Raw genomic sequence first — 21,079 nt, 5'->3', positions numbered from 1 at the left:
AAGGTAAAATAAAGTGACCGTAGTAGTTAACGATTCGACAAACTGGAGCGCGGCGGTTTATTTATTTTCGTTAGACGCGGATTTATTTATTTTCACGCACAATCGAAATATAAAACCGGATATTTTATGAACGACGCCATAAAGAATCTATATCAATGAAAATCGAACGTTACGTAATATGGCGTGGCGTTTATAAAACAGCCAGTCGCACACCACGCGACTCTCGTAATACATGATGTAACGTAACGCTATTTATATAATTTTGCCCGCGTATTTATACGTGGCTCTGGTAACATTGTGTTCAATTACATTGTTCACGCATTACTGTATCATTTAATTTTTCCTTCTCATCTATCCGAGATATGCTTGAATCCTTTCTCTCGAGTCCCACGAGTGTTAATCCACGATTCAATGCGTGGAAAGGACGAAATAACGAACTCGTCATAAATTTCCGATGAAGATATCTACGTTTCTTTTTCTGCGATAGGAAGACGTGGAAAAATAAAATAAAATTGGAATTTGATAAGTATGTGCACAGACATGCTAAAATGAGATAACCACTGAAACATACAAGTATGATATGAAAAAAGTTGAAGAAAGTTGGAATACTGAAGCGCGCATGTCCTAAAACACTATATACATTCCCGATAGACAGTCAGATTCAATTGACCGAGCTTATTAATTAACGACTTTCAAAGATGTCCATGCGTCGATGCTGGCGACATATCGTATAGGGTGGCACAAGATTACACCAGTTTATTCGTATGCGTTGCAATAAAAATGTTGATTTCGGGACTATCTATCCGAGAAAGTGATAGACTGTACAATTTATGCATCACGTGTTACCGTATCTCAATTATAAACCGCGATTTAAATTTGTTATTTATCGAAATGCGTGTAATTTTAATGTAACGTTTACCCTTGACGGATATATTTCTAGAACCAATTAATTTATATTTAAAATTAATTAATTTTTATTTAAAATTAATTCAGCTGAATGATTAAACTATCAATTAATTTATGTGATATTAATATGATATGAAACGTTAAAGGATCTATCCTGAATCAGGAATCAGAATTTTAGAATCAGAAATATTTAGTTTATTCCAAGTTACTGGTACAATCTTCAACGGATAGAGAAGAAAGAGCTGTTACTCGTAGAACGATGCAATCGCGTATTAAATGTACAGCGTGTATCATTTATCAAAACAGGAATTTATTATATAGAGGCGGAACTTTTGTTGAAACACGTAATTTTAAATCGAACGCATGAGCCAAATAAATTTTTCAATATCTTCTTACATGCATATCTTTTACTTGCAATTCTTTTGCATGCGGGACCAAGCTTCCTCGATGATGCGTACTATTTAAAAAATCGCGAAAAGAAGAGCATTGAACGTTTTTTTTTTCTTAATTAGGAAACGATATTCGATATACTGTTTTGATATTTGTGCAAGGATGCAAATGTGCTGCGAGATGCAATTGCATGAAAACTGTGCACGAGTAAAAATGACGCATATTTAACGCTTTCCCATTTTCGATCACTATATTCATGTCTTAAATTTCTCCTTTTTAATCTCATTCTTTTCTCTACTTGAACACTTGGCACGGCATCTGCCATTCGTGAAGATTACGAATAGTTGGCGACAAACTGCATATATATGCGAGACAGGATATCCCAGAATACTCGCTCTGTCTTTAATTTCAACAGATTTTTCTCGACAAACTTGGAGTTTTTCTCGATTAAGATAAATTTCGAACGAATTTCGCTATGTAATAATTAAAGCGTAAACAGAACTTTATCATTGACCTAATTACGCCTTCGTTCGAGATATTACCTAAGAAAAAATCAACTTCCAAATTCTCGGCTATTGGAATTAAAAGACGAAGTTATCTCGCGGGATATCCTGCAAAAGGGATTCAACGAGGAACTCTAATTGAACGTCCGAAGGCTGCAAAAGTTTACACACGTGCGACAAGAGTATAATAGTCACATACCTAATGAAAAAAGAGAAGAGAAAAAAATTCAGCAATACACACACACATACAGAAGAGAGACAACAAAAACTGCGCGCGAAAAGAGAGAGAAGGAAAATCAATAAACCGATTTAATTGGTGAGCGGATAAACGAGGCTGCGCGCGCTCGAGGAAGGCCCGAAGTGCAAACGCGAAAATAAAGTGCATGGTTGCAACGCGGAGCCGCGATGGCCGGTTAATTGTCGTCGATTAGAGAATCGTCTTCGCACGCACAATGTGTGTCGGCTTCTCTGAAAATTAAATACGCGCACATGGCGCGTAGTCTTGTCCGCCTGGCCTGAACGCATATTTTAAATATACATAACCGTACTCAAAAATATAATATGCGCAACTTTTGCCGTACAAGGAAATCCGAAAATTCTAATTTTGAGGAAACTACACATTTTTCTCAAAAATTTTTTTTCAAGAATTATTTTTTCAAAATTTTATTATTGTAGTTAAATAGAAGTATTCTTATCATGAAACTTTTGTAGAAACATTTTTTGATATCTCAAATAATTTTCGAGATATATTGAAAAAAGGAAAAAGCCGATCTACATATGAAGAGTGGTCTCGCTCTTTAGAATTGCTTTTGGGCCGCAACTGAAAATTTCTAAATTTTTTTATTTATCTCCTCTCCCTACATGTGTATAAAATTTCACCAAAATCACAATTTTCGAGAGTTTGCGAGATTCCCTTGTAAGTTTCACTGATATTCAATGCACAAGTGCATGGTAAATAATGGGAACAAGAATTTTTGTCGCACGAAAAAAAAGAAGCTTGATCCATCCAGTAATGAAACGCGTGTCGACTTTGTGAGCGATGGAGATCGAGCATTTTCATCGACGCGCGAACCGAATAAACGAATTTATTTACAGCCGAGTTTCTGTGGAAAAGTGCCCCAAATTTATTGTATTTTTTATTAGCAATGCAGTACAATTTTACTCTATCGAGAATATCGAAGGATTTTCGAGCCATCAATGATTTATAATCGATCTTCATGAATGATATGAATAATGAAGCCTTTTTCCTTTATTCAATTTCAATGAGTATTTTTTTTTCTCGAATTTTCACTCACAATTTAGAGTATTTAAAATTGACAGAAATTTAGATTTTCTAAAAAAACCTCTAAAAGCTACCTATACTTCAAAGATTCAAAATGATGAGAAAATATTAATAAAAGAAGCAAATATTACCTGGGATATTCTATATAAAATTATATCGATTAAATCGACAATTATATGTTTGTGTGTTTTTCGCTTTAAAATAAATCTTATTCAGGGACAAAGTCATTACGTTCAGCCCAAGCGTTAAACCGGAAGGTACCCAGGCGAGCACACATAGATAATATTTCAAATGATCGCAACATATATATCCAAATTTTTCTTTGGCAAAACAAAGATACATTTAAAAGCATGAACCATTATTTCGATCGTTGACAATTTTGCATCTCGAATAATAAATACATTCAAGCATTATTCTGCTACATATTGAAGCTCTTCGTGAAATATTAGCTAAATCAGTTTGATCTAAGCGATTTTTCGTTCGTTTGTTTGCGTTTTTATAAAGGAAAATGAATAAAGCTAACTTTACTTATACAGTTTTCTATCATACACAATCCTCTTTAAAAATAAAATATTTAATAGTAGGTCTGCTTTAAAAGAAGAGTAACATTTTCTGCTGCGCGAGTATCTAAAGATTAATAATTCTTAATAGTTGTGCCAAAGCTCAATTTGTGAACTGCAAACATATATAAATATACATGCTCATCGTATACCGATAATTACATTGATGACAAAATATCGGAGAGAAAGTTTGTCGCGCGCTCTTCCTTTCTCTAATAATAATTAAAAGTGCCATCAAAATATCAATATTTACGAACGAGGGGAATATTTAAGGGAGACAAAAATTCAGATATTTCTCTATCGCGTGCTATTGACAAAATCCCCACTCGCAACAAATAAAATTAATTAAAGAAAAAGAAGAAAAAAAAAATTTTTTTAAACACGAATAACTTAGAAAATATAAAATATTCTCGTCGCGGCACTCGAAGAGAATCATCGCCTGGGTCCCTCCAGTCCCTCGAAGCATGCACACGTAGGGTGCAGGCTGCGAGGAACATTCGGTGTTTTGCGTAGGATTTGTTATATACCCATTGTGATATCGTGGTGGCGGGCATTGCCGATACGGGTATTCCTTGTTGGCGGCAGCGTATTGCTGGGGATGCTGCTGCTGTTGCTGCTGTTGCTGCGGCGGCGCCGGCGGCGGCGGCTGATGCTGATGCTGGGGATGCCATCCGCCGTTGCGGGGGTGGGATGGCAGCGATGGGGCGCGCACGTGCGGACCCGACGAGACGCCATTGGACACCACAGCTCTATAACGACCCTGCATGCCCAAGCCACGATGCTGATGACTCCCGGGGCCGTTCATTCTTCCGTTCGTTTTTCCTTCTGTTCGCTCGTATATTTCTCTCCCTAGCCCCTTTTCCTCCTCTATCCTCTTTGGCCTCTCATCCAGCGGTATTTCTCCTCCTCGTCGTCTCCTCCTCGTTGTTCTCAACACTCGGGGACGGTTAATTTGATCCTTGATCGCGCAACGCTGGCTGCAGCCAGCCAACTGTCTCCGGACGCGCGTCTCATAAGATCACTCGCTGAGCCGATCGATCGTGCACCGAGAGGAACCTGGCGAGGGTATTTAAACGATGTTACCTAGCCGGCCAGGTTGGACGGATGTGACAAACTTCTCCCTTTCTCTCTCTGTCTCTTTTTCTCTCGCTTAATCCCCTCGCGACTTGACATTTCGGGACGCGTTGAAGGAACGTCCGAGCTGGCCCCCACAGCGCGAGCGTTGCCGAGTATCGATACACGTACGATATCTCGATATCTTTTGCCATGGAAACTCGTTTCATCGTATCTCTATATTTTTTCGAAAAAAATATTTTCTCTTTGCGCGTTGATCGTTGAATTTTGTCACGAGAGTTTTTCCATTATTTTTATTTAAAATATCGAGTCGCCTTCTCGAAATAGATATCGCAAAAAAAGTTGAAAAGAAATATGTAATATATCTTTCGCGATAGATTTTTAATTCAAGATATAATTAATCCAAAAACGAATCAAATGCATTAGATATGTCGATATAATATATATAATCGTGCGACCAAATCGGATGTGTTCCTCCACGCGTCGATCACGCTCACAATTTAAGGATAACTTTCGTTTTTACAGTGTTAGATACATCCTAATAATTTTTATACAGAATCTTCAATTTTCTCCCTCGCTCGTCCTTTAGCAATGTCGCGAACAACCAGTGTTGTTAAAATACACTTATCTCCTGCATCATGAGATAATTCTATACTTTCTGATAACTATGTTTGAATCCAGATACAAACTCGCCTGGATCTGCATATCTTGGGGACAATTAAGATTTCATGTAAATTCGTTGAATTTACATGACTCTTTCTTAAAAAATATTTCTTAAAATGTTTATAATAATTCGAAGGTCTCGATGTTAGATATTGCTATTAATAGAAATATCTAATATTAATAATAATAATATTATTATTAATAGAAAAAATCATTGTATTCAATCATTAACAATTATTATTATAAATAATTTTACAATTGTTTGTAATAAAAACGTTACACATTAAAATATTACAATTAGTGAATATTTTATTAAAAAAAAAAAATATATATTATGTACGTTTGTAGCCACAAATCATTATCGTATTTTTACCAACACTGATTTCGCAATAGGCACTCATGAAAAGGAGCAACTATGTAAATCGTATATTTAATAAACCGATAAAAAAAGAACGTTAGCAATGTCACGTAATATTTACATCGCTAATTTCCGGAAATGTCGCTTTTGTCATAAACAGCGCTAGCGGATGCTTTTTTTGATGTGACTGTTTTAAACGAAATAATGATATGATTTCTATCTAATAAGCGAAAGATAACAACGTTCTCTTTGTAAATCAATATTTTGTGCACTGCAACAAGGGAATCTGAAAATTCATGAAACTTGAACAGAGCATGTGTAGGGCACCTTGGAAAATAGCGATTCTTCACAAAGCGATTTCGACGAATCGTTTGATCGTTTTTAATTAATACGGAATATAAATCGTGCGTTAATTTAATCTTGTTAAGCTATAAGAGATCTCGCGAGGACAATTATAGATTAAAATTTATCGTTTTGCTACTTTATACTTGTTATTTTATGTCAAATGTAGACAAAATCTTTTTGCTTATATACAAATATATGAAAATTTAAAATATAATTTTTCAGTTAACAAATGCAACAAATTGATGTGTTTAAAATAACAGAATCAAATAAGGAAAGTAAGTGTACTCGAAGGTAATAAAGTCCTTGCATTTTATTGCATCGCAAGTAATAAATTAATAAATTAAAAAATAATAAATCAATTTTCTACAAATTAATTTGCGAATCTTTATAGAACGAGAATATTTTCAGGTAAAGAATTTATTTTATTTTCATCTAGAGAAAATTATTTATATATGAATGATGTTTACAACTAAAATATTAATAAAGTATCTATTATTAATACTGTAAATATACACGTATAATAAAAATTTTGGTGCTTTATTCATATAATTGACAAAAATATAACATTTTAATTTTACATATATTGAACTGAAGAAGAAAAATTAAAATAGAGCTATAGTATCATAGTATAAATTACTATAAATAACTATAAATAAAATACTATAAATTATTTTTACGATTTATATTCTGCAATGATTATAAAATATCAACGACCTGTAACAACAACGAAAAGTTGTTCGGACAACTTTCGTATTAAAGCCCCTCACACGTCAGCGCAACTTTATGTTTCTCAAGAATTCCCTTTGTGAAAATGCGATAAAATATCGACAATTATATAGAGAGAGAAATATTAGCATCTCTGAAAATTAATGGATAATCTGAATATGTACATATATGAACGCGCTCCTTTTCGACAGTTTGCCGACATACGTAAAGCACGCAAACACATTTAGGCATATTCGGTTCTGACAAGCAAAAGCGAGAAGAATCATATAAAATGCGAAATGCTGCTTATCAACAAAATTGCAATTTTACATATAATAAATCACTTTATACGTACAATCAATCGTACCGTTAATGCAATAAGAGAGAAATGCAATTACGAGTAATATACATGTAGCCAACAACAACTAGTAAAAGCACGTGGAAATAAATTAAGGAAGATTTTCAACATTCGTAAGGTGCACAAGCGAGACTATTGACGTAAACGCTAATGTAATCTACGTAAGCGAAAAGAACAGATACTCATGCAGAGAAAAAACTCACAAGGGTGCACTTTCGCGATTAACGTAATCGTGCGAGGGCGGAGGTGATGTAACACACGGATATATCAGAATGGATATGGATATATCAGAATGGATGTATCAGGACAGAGAGAGGGTGAGGGGGCGAGATAAATGACCCTCGTGATCGGAAATACGAATATCGCGTGAATAATTGAACGCCGTAATTTCAACAAGAATGCAAAACGCTCATTCAACATGGATATAATGGAAAGCGACGTAATAAAGTTCTCGCAATTTAAGGTCCACACTTGGCCAAATAATGTTAAGCCTTATACAGGGTGTTCCAAAAGTCCCGGAACGGTCGAATATTTCATAAACTATGCACTTTAAAAAGAAATGTTTCAGACAAAAGTTGTATGGCTTGAAGGGGGCCATAAGATGGTGTCATTGGTTTGACCTTGGAGAGTCATTTGAAGTTCACGTGAAGGTCACCGTCAATTTCTTAAATGGAACCTCCTGTTTTTTATTGCATATTCTTGTAGCTTATCTCGAGGGCTTTCCAAAACACTATAATAAAATATTTTTCCTTCAAGTACTTTTTGAGTTATAAGGCTTGAAATCATTTCTTAATTTTACATAAACCGTAAAATATCTTGTAAAATATTCATTTTTCGATTACCTCACCTTAATACTTTTATGTACAAAATAATGAGAGGAATCAATTGGTGTAAAGAAAACACATAGTTATTTTTAAGAAAAAATATGTAATTGTTAATTGCAAATTACATATTTTTTTTCGAAACAACTATGTGTTTTCTTTACACCAATTAATTCCTCTCATTATTTTGTACAGAAAAGTATTAAGGTGAGGTAATCGAAAAATGAATATTTTACAAGATATTTTACAAGATATGTAAAATTAAGAAATTATTTCAAGCCTTATAACTCAAAAAGTACTTGAGGGAAAAATATTTTATTATAGTGTTTTGGAAAGCCCTCGAGATAAACTACAAGAATATGCAATAAACAATAGGGGGTTCCATTTAAGAAATTGACGGTGACCTTCACGTGACCTTCAAATGACTCTCCAAGGTCAAATCATTGTCACCATCTGATGGCCCCCTTCAAGCCATACAACTTTTATCTGAAACATTTCTTTCTAAAGTGCATAGTTTATGAAATATTCGACCGTTCCGGGACTTTTGGGACACTGTATATATCTGTCAAAGTGTCGCTTCTCGAGCTCTGCTATTTTTCTCACATCTGTCAAAAACTGTCAATAACTTTAAAATTTACAAACGACTGGAAATTCATGATATTTAAGTAGCAATAATTTATAATCACGCATGTGTATTAGAGACTATTATTTTACAAAACGTGAAAGTGTAAAAATCAGAATAGAATAAGATAATTATTAACAAGACCGACTTGAGAATCGGTTATTATACCTGAAGTTATTTATGATCCTTTTCGAGTCGTTACCTTTGCTAAATAAATGCTTTGTTGGAAAATTTAACCTCCGAGAAGATTGCGCCAGGTAATAAAACCGAAAATTACCAACTCCGATTTACCGGTTACAAAACGAGATACGATTCGCCGAGCATTTCCTGCGCGCGCGCATCGAATTTTCATATATTTCGTATATCTCTGCACATTCCTTGCTCGTTTACATACTAAATCGGCTTGTATCGGTCAAAGATTTCTCGTTGCATGTTTCCACTAAAATCTACAAGTATCGAAAAGCCGTTTATTTTCATCCCTCGATCGTACGTAACTCGGAGATCCTTATTGTTCTTGCGATGGTTGACGAAAAGTAGACTTTCAAATTTATCAAAGGATACATCCTTACAATTTGACGCGATGAGAGGAACGTAAATTATTTAATTTAGCAAGAACAGTACTACTTTTCGATGGACAATTTAACAAAGTGTCTATTCAAATCTTGTAAAAACAATTCCCCGATCTTCCAGGTACTTTTTTATTAAAAGTTTCAGGTAAGGAGAATATTTTGAAGATATTTTGCAACTTTTCAAAGTAAACTTTCTTATCGTTATGCTTTCTTATGCGTTTTCTAACGCCTTTTACTCAACGAAAAACACAGAATCACTTAAGTTTCAAGTGTTAGATTTGCAAATGTACTAACAATAAGACACAAAACTGAATAGTTTTCGTAAGGTCAACATTTTCCATATTTTCATTCCCTTATCACTAAAAATTACAATAAAAAATATGCACTCAATATTTTAAGATATTGAATGTAAACAGACATAGATGTACAGTTATAAATATTTTCGACACAATTCTCATAACTTAGCTTATGGGTTGACTGTTGTTTACAGCATAAGAGTAAAATTATCCAAGAGAGAATTTAAAGAAGAAACTACTGCAATTTTTATAAAATTGCATGAGAATTCCCTGATTTTTCCAGATACAAAAGAAACCTCCGGCTTTTCTACGTTTTTTTTTTTTTCAGAATAGACATCCTGTTTAAACGAAATTATATGCGGTTAGGAACAGTTTGCATCGTTCGCGTGGTTCGACGGCAGTAAAGACCTCTCTCGAGGATCCTCTCTCGATTCGACGGCGCCGCCGCCGATTTTTGGGCCTTTTTGGGCCACGGGACCCATCGTGGCATCGCCGAGCCAGGCCGCCCGGACTCGGGTCCGAGGAAACGATTAAGTGAACCGGAATATCCAGACCCCGTTGCTTGGGGCCAGCCTTCTCTCCGCTTTCGTGCGCGGATCCGTGTGTTTGGGAAAAAATGTCTGCGGGCCCCGACGATAACCGTAAGGTCGTCGTGTATTTTTAGGCGGATTCTCATCTCGTGCTAGCTTGCCCGACGTTGACAGTAGTATGTGGTAAAACAAGTCAAAGAAAGAGAGAGAGAAAGAGAAAGAAGTAAAGAAAGTAATGGAGCGGGATTTGATCTTTAAACCTGCCCCTTGCGTAAATGAACCTCTGAACAAATATGATACGCCAACGAGAAACAATAACGATAATATATGTGAATAGCCAGCGAATTCACCTTCCTCCTCTCTCTCTTTCTCTTTTATTCGATTGTACTCATAATGTCATATTTCTTAGTGTTATATCGCGCTATTGTTGTTTGTATTTAAAGAATCGTTTCTCGTTAAAATAGAACAAGAAATGATTCTTTATTTTACATCATATGTAGCAGTAAAAATAATTTTTTTATTGTTATATATAGATTGCCGAGGGAAGAAAAATGGAAAAAGAACAACGTTTCGAAAAATCGAACAAACTATGAAATTCGTTGAATATAAATTGATAAAAAATATATATATTTGCGAAAACACGCTCTCGCGCGTTGCGCGGTGTTTACAACAAACGGAATTGGCATCTGTCACACGAAATCAGCTGTTCGCAACAAATAGTGATAAATATTCACCGCAATGAACGAAAACTTAACGAAAAAACAATTGAGCGTGATATATCAATGTCTGCCATTTTATAGATACAGAAGTAACCACTGCGTTATATATTTATACAGGCTTTCTTTTGCCAGTGCACAGGTGTTTTTTCATCGAACATCATCTTTAGTCGTCTCTTAAAGTCAAAAGAATCTGAAAAAATGTGACTGCTCGACAAGAAAATCGATTCTGCCAACAATGACAACAAATTTCGAAGCCAAGGAAGCTTTCTCTCTCTCTCTCTCTCTCCTTTCCTCTATAACCGTTCATACTACTTGCGCGCATTCTACTCCGACTCCTTATATCGCGCTCGTGAAATTTTGAAGCATCGAACACACACGTACGAGCGGGCAGGCACCGTTGCCTCGACATGCGTGGCGTTTCGTGCCGGGCGCACGCTGCATGTGTACCTTATATACACAGGCTGGCGAGGGAGAGAGTCGAGAGCGAGGCCCAGCCTCCTGGTGATGTGGTACAGCGTGTCTGCGCGAGCGAGACGAGAGAGAGAGAGAGAGAGAGAGAGGGAGAAAGAAACCCGTTTACCTTTAAACTCCTCTCGCGGTAGCGGCAATTCTCTCTCTCTCTCTCTCTCTCTCTCTTTAAAAAAAAGAGAGAAAGAAAGGCAAAAATTGAGCCCGGAGGAAGCCAAAGGAGAGTCTAAGTTAGACCGCCTGTGTGCGCTTCGGATTATCGTTAGGTTTCATGCAACGACGAACTCGGCGGATCGAATTTTGCCACGGAAAGCAACGCGAGATGCGTTTATACAGCCTGATTCGATACGCGAGAGACATGCCGTGCCGGTCTGATTTAGCACTCTCCGCTTTTGCGCCGAATACACCGCCTGCGAAATACCATTTTCGCGTAAATCCCGGATATGTAGAAAACATCGCTGAAATGCGCCTCGGAACGCGGGACAACTTCCCCTCCCTCTCCCCTTTTTCGAAATGGCCAATCAAGGCTCTGACGAAGAAGCACATATAAAATGGTAATATTAATGGGAATTAGCCATTACTTGAATCTCTTATTCGAATCGTAAACTATTATCGATTTGAATAATTAAATTTTTTTTGAACCTCTCTTATAAAAAGACCAGTTTCTTATGTAAAAAGATGAGCTTATAAAAATTCGATGTTTTATAAAAAGTTAAGTTTTTCTATTAATTCAACAAAAGACCTAATATATATAAGACAATCTGAAGAGAAAACGTGTAATTTTTATCTTCCTTTTTAAATAAATTTAAAAGATTTTTCTGTACAGTTTTGTAATCTAAATTTATATATCGCTCGCCCATGTCTATAAATTAAATAAATCACACAGAAAAAATCTTAAATTTATTCAAACAGATGTTTAAAAATAAAAAGTTCAGAAGAGAGAAAGAAAGAGCGAGGGAGAGAGAGAGAGAGTGCGTTACATCTCCATCTCTTTTCTATTTATTCCTTGTTACTCCGATCCGCGATTCATATATTATCCTCATATTTCATCGTGTCACAATCCCAACAGCCAAGCGTGCGCGCGCGCCAACTATTTCGGCACGGATTCTAATACGGCCCGTGTAACATTCTATCAGCTTGAAATCCATCGACTCCTTCGAAATAGCGCTCTCGGTGCGTTCTCGGGCAGCTGCATTTTCAATTTTCCGGCGCACACAGCTGGCGGCCGACCTGACGCGAGTCGATTTCGGACCTTCTCAGACGTCGTCCACTCGAAATCGAGCCCTCGAGAGAGAGGAACAAAAAGGTCGTTGGTCCCTGGGCCGGCTCGGACCGGAAGTCGGGCGGGGGGACCCGGTTCGTCGAAGGCATACCCTCGACACAGCGGCGTTTCGGCCTCCTCCCGAGTCCTCCAGGAATCGCCAAAGCCGAGAGAGGGCTCGAAGGAGCTCACTCTCTATCGATCCAAACCTCTTCGTATCACGAAACTGGCTGGCACCTCAGAGAGCTCGGGAGGAAGGGAGCCGCGGAATAGAAGGCGAGGAAGAGAGAGAAACGGGAAGAACGATGCCAAAAGAGTAATAGAGAAAGAGAGAGAGAGAGAGGCCCGCTTTGCTCCCCGAACGATAGTGATCCAATTACCGATTTCACGTTTCCTTCGTCGCATCAGTTTTTCTACTTTCCGTTGAACGCGCGTGCTAAACTTTCCATCTTTAATTAGAGAGAGAAATACATAGATGTTGCCAAGTAAGATAACGAATCTCTAAATGGGTTGCCATTATAATTGTGTGTGCTCGCCACAATTTCTACATTTTAGAAATCCGGAATGATACTCGTCTTCGTATAATATATTTTTCTGGTTGGAATAAAATATCATTGGGGGAAATACGAGGTATTGCGACAAAATTATCGAAATGAAATATTATTTTTTTTTTCAATGCACGTATAACACTTGAATAATGCTTTCTTAATCATATTTTTTAATCAGTTTTTTATCAATATCTCGATAGTCAATGTGTTTTAATCATATGTTACACACACACACATATAAAAAATACACACACACACACACACACACACATATTTACGTGGAAAAAAAGAAAGTAATATAAATATAAATATTTTATAAATATATAATGCTGTATGTGTAAATATCTTTATACAAATCTATAAAAATATTTATGTAACGCGAAAATTATTATTACTGTTTATTATATCGTGTGATGCAATTTAATCACGATTCGTTGCACATTATTTCAACTAGTAAATATTATATTACGTGCATGCATGCATTAATTATTTTACATCTTAACGAATATCGCGAGGTCAACTTAATTCCTATTTTTCAAAAACACCCCTTTAACCACGATTATCTTCTAAGACTGTATCGAGAAAAATATAGCGAACATTTTCAAGGTAATATCATTAAAAATAAAAAAAGCACGTATCTTCGTTCAATCAAACTTTGAAACGCGACTATAGAGAACTTCAATATCAGTTTCAAATTCAAAGTTTATGAAATGGGAGAGACGTTTCTGGTCTATGAATGTGCCAGATCTAAAACAAGACTTGTACTAGCACTGCTTAGGCATCATATAGACTATACGTGGACTATACGTTTAATTAATTAATAGCGATATTGACGCAGGCGATTGCGCCGTGTGACCGAACGGCATGATCGACGACGATATACATGATGCGCGATTCGTATAGTCGCATCTATAAGCGAGATTTCTCTGCAAAATATAACCGCAAAGTCCCTATAGTCCTACGGAAAAATATCGAGAAACTGTGCTCCGATTATCGAGCCGGACGCGCTCGAGTCTTGCTCCGACTCTTCGAGCGAACTAGTCATACTCGGAAAGATTGTGGCTTCTCTTAGTCACGACTAAGCTGACTAAGAAATTCCCACATAACTCCGAATGGCTTCTCTTTGCGAAAGTGATTCTCGCGAAAATATGCGCGCGCTTCCTTTGTCGAAATTTTTGCGCATAAATTTCGTCGATCGATGTAATTTGTGTAAAATTGAACGTGTCTTTAAATGCAGGATATTTATTCGAATCTTGAAAAAATTCCCCGAAAGTTTCCTGATTTTCCAAACATTTTCGTTTAAAATTTGAAATAAAGAGAATATTTTAAAGATTTTTTAGTGCAATTTTGAAATAAGTTTTTTTTTAACGTATGTGCTTTTTAATACTTTTCATTCATACGAAGGAAAAACACAGAGCTTAACCATTTAAGTTTTAAGTCACTAGTTCTGTAAATGTACTAAAAAACCTGAATAGTTTTCGTAAGATCAATATTTTTCATTTCCATTTTTTATCATTAAAAATTACAATAAAGAATATGCATTGTGTATTCAACAGTTTGTTAAAACATAGATAATACATAAACAGAGATAGATACGTATTTATGATATATATTTATATATTTATAATATAATTATAATATATTTTAAACACATATAATTTACAATTTAGCTTATCGACAGATTACCGATTGCTTTACAACATAAGAACAAAATCATCAAAGAGAGAATTTTTAAAAAATTCTCTGAATTTTAATAAAATTTTATGAGAATTCCCTGATTTTTTAGATGCAAAAGAGAAATCTCTGAGAATTCTAGGTCTTTCATGTTTTCTTGGAGAGTATGCATCCTATACACGATATAAGAATAATACTAAATTAATAATGTCACTTGAAAAATGGAAAATTTAGGAATTGAAGTGTCCCTTTGATAATACATATGATTGACAAGAAAATTATATCTTTCGATAAGAACGAGAGAGTGTGGTAATAGACCTAATTTTAACAAAATCGTTTCATCTTTGATTCTAATTCGAAAAATTAAATTTCTCCGGGAGATTTTTAAACATTCTATCGACAAGAGCAAAAATATAAAAATCCTCTCGACTTATTTACCTACGACCTGACGATTGCGCGTAACTTGGATGTTCAACAAAAAAAAAACTACTTTTTCGTCCTTTGAACGCATGATTAAAGCGACTTCCTTCTGGAGAAAGTTTCTGCGGATATCGAAGAGGCAGATAACTAAATTTTCGAAGTTAGAATTTCGAAAGATCAAGGCGAATCGTGTGCACATGAACATGTCCATACATATGTTTTTAATTTATCGTGTTGCATCAAATGAGTTGTTTGATATTTCTACTTTGAGGAAATTGAAGAAGCACAACATTCTGCAATGCAATCAGTCACGGGATTCGTTGCTTCGTGAATTCAAGAGAAGTATTAAAATTTTTAATGCCAAAAGAGCCGGCATATCGATATATGTATCGCACTATCATGTTGAATAAATTATAAGAAATGTATATATCTTTTTAAATATCTTTTCAAGTATCTTTTTAATATATCTAGAGAGAAATTATTGATATATATATATATATATATATATATATATATATATATATATATATATATTTCATCGTTATTATATTAAATTACATATAATAAACTTTGTATACATACTAAATTTTATATTAAATTACATATAATAAATTTTATATAATTATATATTATGTATCACTTTATATAATTTATTATATATTAAATTTTATATTGCCGTTTAATCTTGCATTCTCATTGAATTCGTATTTTATTCAATTTACGTGATTCGATTATTTTATCACATTCTTCTTAAAAGAAGAACTGAGAAAATGTTCCTATCGTTATGTCTTTTTTTTATTTTCTCTCACTCAATGAGTATCATAGAAAAAGATGTACAAAATTAAAATAAATATGAAAATGTGTGTAAAAATAAAAAACTTAATAATTCTCGTGAGATGCCATTCCGTGAGGAGTTCCACCTTCTGGAATAGTTCATTTGAAATATCTCGAGGTTAGTAAGCAACGCGCGCGATGTTGATATCTAATCTCGCAGAAATCGAACCAAATTGGCTTTTTGGAAGATTGTTTGAAAATCTTCCCCCTAGAAAACGCGAGATTCATCGATGAGAAACGAAACGCATCTCTCGTGATTCATCGTTGGTCATCGTTTAGGTATTTCAGAAGAAGAGACCTCTGAATAGTCAGAATGGCGACTTATAGCGTGGTAAATGGTGGATTTATGATTTATCCTAAAGATAAGTTAGATATTCTAGGTAGTCCTCGAGAAAGAAAAAGACATGGAGAATGAGAGAGAGAAAAAGAGAAGGCGTTGGTTTCCCTTCGTCCTGCGCAACAAAAAAAAATATCGTCCACATCCACATCTCTTCCTAAGGAGCGTTTCTATATATGAAAAGTTCTACTAACTCGGAACTTTTTCACCTGAAAAACATTGCGCATTAACGTGAGATGAAGATATGGAATGTGTTTCGAATATAAAATATTTAAATAAATCGTGAAATATAAGAATATACAATTAACAATCGTAAAATAAATATAATCTCTCAGGGAGATGTCTATTTAAATCTTATAAAAAAGTTCCCGGAAAATTCTCTGATCTTTCAAGCATGGTTTGTTTAAGATTCTTGCTAAAGAGAGAGAGAATATTATAAAAAAATTTTTAATGAAACTCTCCAAAGTTCTCTCTATAATTTTTTTTTATTGCATGTATTTGCTAATATTTTTTACTCACAGAAAATCGAAGAAAAAACGGGGCTTCTTAAGTATTAGATTTATAAATATATTTCTTTCAAGTACTAGATTGATAAATATACTGAAAAAATGAATATAACTTTTATGAGATAAACATTGTTCACTTGCATAACATTTTCATTCTTTTATCACCAAAAATTATAATAAAGAATATATACTACATAATTGTTTACTCAATATTTTGTTGAAATTGAATATGTAAACAGAGATAGAGATATATATTTACAATATATTTTAAACGCATAATTCACTTGGTCGACTGTTTACAATATGAGAGCAAAATTGTCAGTGAAAATGTTTTTTTTTAATTTCTCGCGCGTCCGAGTTCTCCGATAAAATTTTATAAAAATTCCCCGATTTTTCCCGGAAAAAAAGAAACCCCTAAGAATTCAACATTTCCCATGTTTTTCCAGAAGGTGGACACACACTCTATATATCGCTATATTATTTAATATTAAATAATGTTTCTATAAAAATTCCCTGATTTTTCCAGGAGAAAGAAATCCCTGAAAAATTCCTGAAAAAAGAAACCCCTAAGAATTCAACATTTCCCATGTTTTTCCAGAGGGTGGACACACACACTCTATATATCGCTATACTATTTAACATTAAATAATGTTTCTATAAAAATTCCCTGATTTTTCCAGGAGAAAGAAATCCCTGAAAAATTCCTAAAAAATTCCAAATTTCCCAGGGGATGGACACACACACCTCTGTCACACACTATACTATTTAATATTCCAAATAATATTTCCATGAGTTACATATATCCGAAAGGAGACCTGCGTTCGTGCGCAAACCATCATGGATGTTTGGGAGCGAGATGGAATTTATAACATTCAACTTTCTCGATTTTCATACGCGCGCGAATCGCGAGAGAGCTTTCCCGGTTTTGCTGAATATTAACCGCGGCTTCTCTCGACGGCGTTGTTCGCGAGAGCGAAAGTGCTCAACAATTGCGACGTGTTCCGTGATTGTGCGAGGCTACGCAAGCTGGTGAATTGCGTCGCTCGTCCGCGACTACAAGCACGTGTGCGAGGCTCGCTCTCTCGAGCGAATCGCCATGATCGCCTATATTAATGCGAGGGCAACAAATGCAGAACAAATTTCAGTGTGCACCTTCGATCCGCGGACGGAACAAGAGATCGAGAATGGAAATGAAAAATTTAGACGCACGTACGTTCGCCTGTTTGTACGCGTATCTATCGATGTGCTTTACAGAATCACACATACATTCCGTTGAAGCCATATTTCAGATACAACTGTCGATTGCTTATAGGTATTCGTCATTTCTATTTTCTCATTCATGTGAAAAGCGAAGAAGTTTAGACTGTCTATTTAAAAGTAAGAAATGTAACAATAATTTTTTTATAATTTCAGAGATAAATAATTTTAAACTAAATAATAGATAAATTATAGAAAAGTTCACTCTTTTAGAGAATTAATTTTTTTTAAAAACTAATAATTAGAGTATAATTTTGTACAAAAAATCGAGCTGTCTTTGAGAAAAATAAAAAAAAATTATTCATATAATTGTTATTATATTATAAATTTAATCATATTATAAATTTCAATATCATCGAAAAGCACAAGTTGAAGAGCAACAACGTCAAAATTCACGTCGAAATTGAAAATACGAGAACTATCGCTCTTGACAACGAATGAAAACGCGCTGCTTCTCATTTCCTTCTTCTTTCACGGGGGGGGGGAATCTCTCCCTCCGAATCTTTCAAAGATACAGAGAAGGATAGATCTCGAGAATAGTCCCTCAAAAAAAGGATCTACACTATTGTTGGCCATAAATTCTTGATCCAAAAGCTATCCATGTGTGGCGTAGCTATTATAGAACATATGCACCGATCGAGGTAGTCGACTCAACGATAGGGCACTTCTTGAAAAACTTAGAGAGAGAGAGAGAGAGAGAGAGAGAGATACCTGTCTCCCCGATCACCACCTGCTCTCTCAGTACTATAAGACCTTCGTGAACATATGCCATGTCTGTGACGTACACTATTCTCGACCAGCTTGCATGTTTCAAGATCGAAGCACGAACCGTCCGCTCGAGCTCAAGGTAGTTGTCTAGTGAAAAATTAATTCCTTCGATATTTTTTCTCATTTTTTTTCAACTCAATTTGCATATTAATGCAAATAGTACTGCAAACGAAGGCAATGCAAATAAATATCTAAATATCTGTATAATTAGAGGAAAAAACTAACCGTCTTAAATATTTATGTCATTTGTAAATATCATCATTAACACACGCGATGATCCGTTTGCCAGTATATACGCTGAATAATGAATAGAAGTAATCAACATAATTTATTCTGAAATAAAAAAATCTATATTTGTGATTATTTAAATATTACTAAATATTTTTTTTAGATTTTGTTCTCATATAACACACATTGTAATTTCATGTTTTTTTTAAATATCACATAGGATAAATTAGTTAAATCTGAGTGTTTCTTATGTCATACGAATTAATTTGTAAATAATATTACTAACAAATAAGAGTTTCTGGCCGCATATAATTTTTATATCATTTTTGTTCGCCATTATTTTTTGTCGAGAATATTAAATATATAATTTTTAAAAGAGATAATCAACGAATGTCGTCGAAACGTTCATAAATCGTTCAAGATAAAAAAAATTTTAATGATAAAAATCGAATATTTCGCGTGCAAAGTAAATTTCCAACGCTACTCTAGTCAGGTGTTTACAGGAAGACGACGTATCGCTGTTTGATCGCATCGTAATGAAATGCGGTTAGCCACTCGTACTCGTAAATATGCAACATCTTGAGTGTCTTAGGTTGGAATAAATTTATATTTTATTCAAAAAAGGAGACAGCTTCAGATATATAGTCTTCTTCCGTATCACGTGATTAAGATAATCGCAATGTCAAAGATAATATTGGCAATTCGAGCGAACTTTATCCTTTGTTCAAACTCATTTATGATATCAGCAACATATTGCGATAATATTCAGCGTAAATATGTAATATTTTAGGACAAAGGAATTTGTTTCTTCATTCAAAGAGTTTATTTTTTCGACATTAAATGACTAACGTATGCAGTGTACAAAGATTGCGATATAGATTTGTATGTTATTTTCAATTAAAAGAACGTTCCTTCCATGTAGGAAGCACAAAGAGTCTGATTTTTTATAAAGCTGTCGAGTCTTATCCTTTGTAAACAAAAAATATGCCAAAAATAATTCCTACAACAATAAGCTATCTAGTAATTTTTATTTTTTATTTCAAATTATTAATTGAAGAGATTCTAAACAAAATAATCATTTTATGCTTCATATTTTTCATGCGTAAGGATTAGCAAAGTTGCCCTCAACATTTCGATTTATCGTACATTTAAAAGTTTCCCCGACTCACGCGCGCATCAAACGAAACGGAACGAAAAGTTATTTTTTTCATTCGAAACAAAGAGCTCCGAAAGCGTTTCCTTCAGCGCCGCGGCAGAGAAGCGAAAGAACGTATCTAGTGGCACGAGAAACAAAAGTATAGCCGTAAGTTTCGGGATTGTGGGTGTGATAACGCTACGATGCGTTCAGGAAAAGAAGAAAGAGACATTGTTTATCGCAACGATATCGTATTTCTCCGGGTGGATGGCCGGATGGGCGCACCATGAATCGACGATAGCTTCGACAAAGGAGAGAAGGAGCAAACCGGGGTAACAGACGAGACGAGAGAAAGAGAGAGAACACACGTCGAAGACGAGACAAGGACGGAACGTACACACACACACGCGATACGTCATCGTGTTTCGCAGATCGTCCTAAAGTTACAAGACGAGGCTGCTCCAATTTGATCCGTCAATTATACGAAGGTGAATACATCATTACACAAAAAAAAATGAATATAATAACGCGATCGAAATTATTGTTAATTAAAGTAGACGTTTAACAGAAGTGAAAGAGGTCGGAGAATCGGTTGAAAACACCAGGCTCGACTCGGGAGAATCTTGAAAATGAAAATATCCTACAAGTGTCAAATCAATTTTCCTTCATCTCGCGGCCACGTTTCATTAAACCCTAATGATGTGGCGCGGAAAATTTAGATATTATCACACACACGGACACACACGACACGTGATAATATAAATGTGACCGGCGAGTGTTTGTATGACCGACGTCAGCAAAGTTCCGATCGTATAACCGACTCACTTATTCTATTTATTTATCGTGCATAAACGAGGAACATTAAAGCGCTCAAGAACGAGTCGTGAATCTAACTGAATATACATGCGCGCGTTCAATGTCGGACCTCGAAGACAATCTTCA

General features: G+C 35.1%; 1 protein-coding gene across 3 annotated transcripts in view; it reads right to left on the bottom strand.

Moving 5' to 3' along the window:
* The window catches only part of Mura (ring finger protein murashka), a 47,771-nt gene that overhangs the window by 7,761 nt on the left and 18,931 nt on the right, over nucleotides 1-21,079 (bottom strand). For 2 of the 3 annotated variants that reach the window (XM_083097862.1, XM_083097861.1), the window contains exon 2: nucleotides 4,169-4,697. The exons of the other annotated variant lie outside the window; for it this stretch is intronic. In XM_083097862.1, the coding sequence (XP_082953988.1) occupies nucleotides 4,169-4,446 (278 nt within the window). In that variant the 5' untranslated portion in view covers nucleotides 4,447-4,697. The remainder of the gene's footprint in view (nucleotides 1-4,168; nucleotides 4,698-21,079) is intronic. 3 annotated transcript variants of the gene reach the window in all.

Source organism: Camponotus vicinus, unplaced genomic scaffold (assembly GCF_025532165.1).
Source record: "Camponotus vicinus isolate PSW18456_S1 unplaced genomic scaffold, iyCamVici1.0 SCAF_4, whole genome shotgun sequence".
Taxonomy (NCBI): domain Eukaryota; kingdom Metazoa; phylum Arthropoda; class Insecta; order Hymenoptera; family Formicidae; genus Camponotus; species Camponotus vicinus.
The sequence above is the reverse complement of the archived record's forward strand: the minus strand, read 5'-3'. Positions and strand labels throughout refer to the sequence as shown.